At 42.4% G+C, this 7,974-nt stretch overlaps 1 protein-coding gene across 1 annotated transcript in view; it reads left to right on the top strand.

The window, feature by feature from the left end:
• Positions 1-6,771, top strand: part of prdm6 (PR domain containing 6) — a 56,483-nt gene extending 49,712 nt beyond the window's left edge. The window contains exon 5 of the mRNA XM_041998707.1: positions 6,294-6,771. Coding sequence (XP_041854641.1) covers positions 6,294-6,408 — 115 coding nt within the window. The 3' untranslated portion in view covers positions 6,409-6,771. The remainder of the gene's footprint in view (positions 1-6,293) is intronic.
• The last annotated feature ends 1,203 nt before the right edge of the window (positions 6,772-7,974 follow it).

Genomic DNA, 7,974 nt, shown 5'->3' with positions numbered 1-7,974 from the left:
ATTATTGACAAAGCCTGTAATTAATTAGCTTAAGGCTGCATGGTGGTGTGGTGGTTAGCACCACATTCTCTCAGCAAGAAGCTCGCTGGTTCGAGCCTCGGCTGGGGGGGTTGGATGTTCTCCCCATCCTCCGGGTTCTCCGGCTTCCTCCCACCATCCAAAGACATGATGTTCGGTTAACTGGTCTCTCTAATTCTTCCTAGGACTGAGTGTGAGTGGTTGTTTGTCTCTCTGTGTTGGACCTGTGATGGACTGGCGACCTGTCCAGGTGTACCTGTCCAGATGTACCTGTCCAGGTGTACCTGTCCAGGTGTACCTGTCCAGGTGTACCTGTCCAGGTGTACCTGTCCAGATGTACCTGTCCAGGTGTACCTGTCCAGGACGAAGCAGTATGAATGATGAATGAATAATTTTCATAATAGATTCATCCCCAATAATCTATCTATCTATCTATCTATCTATCTATCTATCTATCTATCTATCTATCTATCTATCTATCTATCCATCCATCCATCCATCCATCCATCCATCCATCCATCCATCCATCCATCCATCCATCCATCCATCCATCCATCCATCCATCCATCCATCCATCCATCCATCCATCCATCCCTCCCTCCCTCTCTCTCTCTCTATATATATATATATATATATATATATATATATATATATATATATATATATATGTGTATGTATGTACATATTCTATTCTATTCTATTCTATTCTATTCTACAGTCATTTAGCAGACGCTTTTATCCAAAGCGACTTACATTTGAGAATAAGAACAACACAAGCATGAATTCAAACAAGATGGACGTCATAATTAAGTGTTAGTCAGACCACTTTGAGTCCAGTTGGACCAGCTGCTGTCATGTAGAGCTAGAGGCAGTGCATATAATCTTTTTTTTTTTTTTAGGTCATTTTGTTTAAATACAAGATCACGATTTCATCACACAATATCAACTTGCATGTGCAAGTGCATGATAGTGTGTACATTTGTGCTCATCCATGTTGCATTTCATACTAGGACAACGTCCCCATGAAGTCTTACCCATTATTCATTATTGTCCCATCTCGTGTGGAGGCTGGCGTGACCTCTGACCTTTGTGTGCGTTCCTGTGGCCCGCCCGTGACGGCGAGCGCTAAGGACGCCATCAGCAGCGCGGCCATCATGAATACAGGAGCAGCTCGATCACAGTTGTTAGAGGCCTGATAATGAATCTGTTGCTCTGCGACCACTCATTTCCATTTTCCCTCAGTGAGACGGTGTAATTAGAGGGCAAGCCGCTCTGGAGTCGGGGTTGTGGAGGCTGCTGCTGTCATCCAATCAGTCGAACAGGACAACAAGGAATCCCCTGGTGGACGAAGAGGTCAGCTCTCAGAGAAAGGCTGAACGAGGAACCAGAAGAAAGGAAAGTGAAGAAAGCAAAATAAGCAGTTTGACTTGTGGTGATGCATCGGGGGAAAGTTGTGGGAAACAAATTAACATTCTTAATAAGCTGTCAGAGAAATCCAAGTTTGTCATCGACGTCGAGACTGAAGAGGCGAAGAAACAAGAGATCATGGAGTAAAAAGTGGAGCCCGGTTAAAGCAAATCAGCCTTGTTAATGAGCAATCAGAGGAAACTCTGAACCTTTTCATCAGCACTTCGTAGTCTCGGTGGAGGCAGAGCGGGACAAAGACAATCATGGACGGGCGTCAGGAATCTTTAGCCGATCGATGGGCTCGGGGAGTTATCTCCTGATGGAGGGTGCAGGGGATAGATTAAAGCTGCCACTGTCACTTTGTCAGGAGGAAAACGCTCAACTTTATTTTCCTGCCCAGAAGACGATTGTTCTGTGTGGCGGCAGCTTTCAGCACCGATACGAGGAGCTCGGATCAGTCTTTGTCAAAAAGAGACTCTGATTGTCCGGAATAAACAGCTTTTCTTCTTCTACCAGGTTTCTGTCAGATCCCATCAAAACTTAAACACTTAAGGTGGATTTTCCTCAGAATTTCTCACCTGTGTGTCTGAGGAAAACCAAACAAAATCCCAGAATCAGCCTGATCAAACGTATGATGCCAGCTCCTGAGCAACTTTGACTAAACATGTACTTTCTGCTTCTTCAGATTTTTATTCTCAATTTCTCCTTCAGTTTAAAGGTTAATTGTATGAAATTTGGTCAAAAAATTTCATTTATTTTCATGTTTAAAATCATCCTTGTATTTGTCTATAAGAGGAGAAAAGGCATAATGCTGACACTATTTACTCTGGCCCCATTGACTCCCACTAATACTGTAATTTTCAGATATTATGACGCATACTTTGTGTTTTTCTTTAAAAATATCATATATAAGGTTTGGTCTGAAAAGATCTGATGTAATTTTTTAATGTATTAAATGTCAGTTTTACTGTTTTGGTGCCTGAGGGGGGAAATATAAGTATTTCAGCTCGCAGAGTTCAGGCTTCAGAATCAATGTTCTTATCAATTATTGACCTGATCAAGGCTGTAATGGTGTCATCCCAAATATTCCCCTTTTGACCTTTTTTATTTTTTTAATAATATTACATATTTAGTGTTTTTCTTATGAAAATAAATGCAGGTGTTCTTATAACAGGAAGGGCATAAAAACATTAAAAACATTTTACAAATGATTTCTATGTTTAAGTTGTTAAAAGATCTGATGTGAAAAAACTTTATTAAAGTATCAACATATGACATTTTCATGATATTTTATGAGGTACCGTTTTTAAAGTGGATGCTTTTACAAAGCTGCACCGAAACCTTTAAAATGGACTTTTTTTAAACAGCGTTGCTCTTTTGCTCCACAAAAAGTCTCTAACAACATAATTTTGTAATCTTCTGTCCAGAATTATCTTTTGTCTAATTTATTTATAATTTCCTCCATTTGGAGAATAAATTCAGACATATTTTCTTTTTCTAGAAGAAAAGCTGCTTCGTGGAAACTCTGGAATCTGACTCCAGTTTCTGGTTCAGTGAATGTTGGGATCTTTGTTTTCATACATAGTTTTAGTTAGAAATAAAAAGCTTAGACCTTTAAAAACTTCCTTTTATAAGACTTTTACATTTAAAATATTTATTGCAACCTGTTGAAGATAATTAATATTTTACATGTTTCACTCATGAACTATTAAACACAGTTCTGCCTACACACAACAAACCCCAAAAGCTTAAAAAAAAAGCTAAATACAACCTATTATGTTTATTTAGTCTATTTTAATGCTTAAAAACACCCCAAACCTCATGCAATAGTTAAAATAATCACCTTTACGTTATTTACAGCTAAATATTTAAATAATGTCGTAGCAGCTGCAGCCACGGTTTATATGTGAGGCTCCGTTTCCAGCAGGCCTTCAGTCTGAACACGATCTGGTCTCTTCTGTACAGATTAAGATAAGAGGTGAGCTCAGACTTCACGGATGCTTGAAGGGATATTGATTAAAGCTGCCTCTGTCATCTTGTCAGGACGAACCGTTCAACATTATTTTTCCCCTGCTGTGAGAAGGAGGCGGTGGCTGCGGGTCGATAGCCGGCGGAGCTCGGCTTTGTTCTGCAGGAGGAGCATCTTCATGGCTTCAGACGAGCTTTGATGTCGGTGCTTTTTTAATTTACAAACAGCAGCCGAACATCCACCTGGAGGGCAGAGTTTTCTTTCTCTCATTCAGGAGGAAATTCACAAAACGTGAATCTGCATCTGTGAACAGCTTCGCTGGTTTGTTGGATGCCTCCACACAGGAGAGATTTGGTTTTTGGTTTTTAACTTTCAGAATGCAAGATTTTAAAGTTACAGCCGTGGACTCTAGACCTCAGTTAAAAAAATATTTAAATCAATTTAAATTGAATGAATCCCATATCATTTTTTTAAAACTATGTTTCAGTGACAGCAGTGAATCTTCTCTGCGTGGCCAGATCAATCCAAAGATGCCAAAGCTGGTATTGATATAGATCAATTTATGATAACATTGATACTTTAAAGTTTGAAAACTGTAAGAATCTTTATAAATAATGGCAATAAAGTCATTTTTGGTGGATTCGTTCACCACTCCTACATGCCTAAAATAAGCCTCTCTCATGGGGATAATAGCATATTCTGATTTTTATAGCATGAAGAATAACTTTGTTGTTTATGCATTTAAAACTGAATGCATCAGTTCCACAGATTAATCTCTTTGCATTAAGACATTATTTTTTATAGCCTTATTAAAAAGTAGTAAGACCACTGGCTCTCACATCAGCAGGAGTCAGGAAATCGGTGGGGACAGCCAGCCCTAGTGGACTCTAACTTCTTCAAGATGTGATTGTCTGAATGAGTTTTGGAGACAAATTCATGTTTATAACTTGGGTGGTGCGTCAGATTCATGTTTATTTTAAATAATTATGCAACATACGTTTATTATGTTGTCAAATAGAAATATGTTTTTAAAGACATCAGAACAGTTACTCCTTGCTGATATAGAACCGTGAATAGAATAGAATAGAATAGAATAGAATAGGAAAAAAGCCTTTATTGTCACATACAATAAATAGATAAAATGGAATTGCAGGGGCTACTTCTGAAGTGCAGACAAATGATTAAAATAATACAAAAATAGGATAAAACAATCAGCAGCAGGTAAAAACTGGTTTTAATATGGTTTACAGTTGTTAACGTTACACAGTCACTAGAAAAAATTTATTTAACATATAATCTGTACTGGTGGTGGTCAGGAGAGTAAAATCTTTATCCCTCCACTGAGCCAATCAAACATCTGAGAAAGATGTTTTTAGTGTCTGTATTAAACATCTTCTGCTGCTCTGTAAGGAAATGTTTTCCTTCATGGAATCAACCTTTGTTTCATCCAGTTTACGGATTATAAACATGGAGCATCAGAACACCAGTACAGGAAAACATGGGTTAGGAGGCTGGTCTGTCAGGATGGATGGATGGATGGATGGACGGATGGATGGATGGATGGATGGATGGATGGATGGATGGATGGACGGATGGATGGATGGACAGTCGGATGGATGGGTAGACGGATGGATGGATGGATGGACGGACAGATGGACAGATGGATGGATGGATGGAGGGACGGACGGACGGACGGATAGCTGGATGGATGGACGGACGGACGGATGGATGGATGGATGGATGGACGGATGGATGGGTGGATGGATGGATGGATGGATGGACAGACGAATGGATGGATAGACGGATGAATGGAAGGATGGATGGGTGGGTGAATGGGTAGATGGGTGGATGGATGGATGGGTGGGTGAATGGGTAGATGGATGGATGGATGGATGGATAGACGGATGGATGGATGAATGGATGGATGGATGGATGGGTAGATGGTAAATGGTTTGTATTTAGTGCTTTTCTGTATCTGGAATGATGCCCAAAGCACTTTACATCATACATCACATTCACCCATTCACACACACCTTCACACACGACCCATCAGGAGCAGTTTGGGGTTCGGCGTCTTGCTCAGGGACACCTCGACACGAGCTCGACAGGCCGCTCGACTGGCTGCTTTTTTCGTAAAAAGTTTCGTAAAAAGTGGAAATGCTGCAGTAAAGCCGGGGGAAGCGGCTCCTTGTGGAGGCTGGTTTCTGCTCCTACAGCTTTATTTTCCATCAAGGTTTAACACACCTGCAGCTCCAGGAAGTTCTGAGGAAGGTGGGGACTGAACTGTTGGGCCTGCATGGTGTCTCAGAGGCAGCAGAACTGGAGTTAAATCCACACCGATGCTGATCTCCAACACAAACGTCTCTCCTCCTTTATCTCGCTAGCAGCCCCTCCTCCGCCGCCCATCTCTCTAACAGCATCCTCCTGCTGTTTCTGGGCTGTTGGGTCCAATACCTCAACGCAGCGCCGGCTTTGAAGAGGATGCCCCCCCAGCTGCCTCCAGCTCAGACTAAAAGCTCCCTCTCCTCTCTGCTGCTATTGAACGTGACAGTGACACTGCCTTATCAGGCCTGGATATATCTGTGTGTGTGCGTGGATGTCAGTGTGTGTTAAAGTGTGTGAGACGGGGGTGCCCTCCTCGGCCCACCGGACAGATTATCGACAGGTGGACTGCGAGTTTAATTTGTCGGTCAGGTTGTGAAGATCAGGGCAACAATTACAGTTGCTGCTCCGCTGGGCCTCACACACACTTTGTTCTGTCACTGGATATTAGAGTTAACAGGAAGCTGTCGGTGGGGGGGCAGATCTGAAGGTGGTCAGGCCTCCTCAGCAGACATGTTTTTCTGAGCTTCTCTAACTGTTGAACTGATCTGTATTTCTTCTGGTTTCTGTGTGGCAGGTGTGAGCGTTGCGACCGCAGCTTCACGCAGGCCACGCAGCTCAGCCGCCACCAGCGACTTCCCAACGAGTGCAAACCTGTGAACGAGAGCAGCGAGTCCATTGAGGTGGATTAACCCCCGACTGTTTCCCGACTGCGGCCACATCTGAAAATGCCTCTGTCCTCGTCTGAAACCTGGTCACACCTTCAGTTTCAGCCTCTGCCCAAACCCCTTCAGACCCATCACGCAGGAAGAAAGCAGCTCTGCTTCCATGCATTACAGATTAGTTTTATAAAACATTTCAGCCAGTTAGAGAACAGCTTTCTGTAAAAATTATACAATAATTTATTTTAAAAACAAAGAACAAAACTATAATCTAAATTCTAAAAACACAGGTCTCTCTGTAAACTGTAAATAAAGAAGAATCTCATCAACATCTTTCATCCCCAGTAGATCACCAACATGTCAGAGGATGAAACGGAGACGAATCACCATGTGATGGAAAATATGAGCTGATAGTGAATCTGATGCAGCAACACGTCTGGAAAAAGTAGTTCCAGGGTGATGTTCGGCACGGTGTAAAAAGTAGTTCCAGGGTGATGTTCAGCACGGTGTAAAAAGTAGTTCCAGGGTGATGCTCAACATGGTGTAAAAAGTAGTTCCAGGGTGGTGTTCAGCATGGTGTAAAAAGTAGTTCCAGGGTGATGTTCAGCACGGTGTAAAAAGTAGTTCCAGGGTGATGTTCAACACGGTGTAAAAAGTAGTTCCAGGGTGGTGTTCAGCATGGTGTAAAAAGTAGTTCCAGGGTGGTGTTCAGCATGGTGTAAAAAGTAGTTCCAGGGTGATGTTCAGCACGGTGTAAAAAGTAGTTCCAGGGTGATGTTCAGCACGGTGTAAAAAGTAGTTCCAGGGTGGTGTTCGGCACGGTGTAAAAAGTAGTTCCAGGGTGATGTTCAGCACGGTGTAAAAAGTAGTTCCAGGGTGGTGTTCAGCACGGTGTAAAAAGTAGTTCCAGGGTGATGTTCAGCATGGTGTAAAAAGTAGTTCCAGGGTGATGCTCAACATGGTGTAAAAAGTAGTTCCAGGGTGGTGTTCAGCACGGTGTAAAAAGTAGTTCCAGGGTGATGTTCAGCACGGTGTAAAAAGTAGTTCCAGGGTGATGTTCAGCACGGTGTAAAAAGTAGTTCCAGGGTGATGTTCAGCATGGTGTAAAAAGTAGTTCCAGGGTGATGTTCAGCACGGTGTAAAAAGTAGTTCCAGGGTGATGTTCAGCATGGTGTAAAAAGTAGTTCCAGGGTGATGCTCAACATGGTGTAAAAAGTAGTTCCAGGGTGGTGTTCAGCACGGTGTAAAAAGTAGTTCCAGGGTGATGTTCGGCACGGTGTAAAAAGTAGTTCCAGGGTGATGTTCGGCACGGTGTAAAAAGTAGTTCCAGGGTGATGTTCGACACGGTGTAAAAAGTAGTTCCAGGGTGGTGTTCAGCACGGTGTAAAAAGTAGTTCCAGGGTGGTGTTCAGCACGGTGTAAAAAGTAGTTCCAGGGTGATGTTCAGCACGGTGTAAAAAGTAGTTCCAGGGTGATGTTCAGCATGGTGTAAAAAGTAGTTCCAGGGTGATGCTCAACATGGTGTAAAAAGTAGTTCCAGGGTGATGTTCAGCACGGTGTAAAAAGTAGTTCCAGGGTGATGTTCAGCACGGTGTA

Source organism: Melanotaenia boesemani, chromosome 11, assembly GCF_017639745.1.
Source record: "Melanotaenia boesemani isolate fMelBoe1 chromosome 11, fMelBoe1.pri, whole genome shotgun sequence".
Taxonomy (NCBI): domain Eukaryota; kingdom Metazoa; phylum Chordata; class Actinopteri; order Atheriniformes; family Melanotaeniidae; genus Melanotaenia; species Melanotaenia boesemani.
This window is presented reverse-complemented; position numbering and strand designations above follow the sequence as displayed.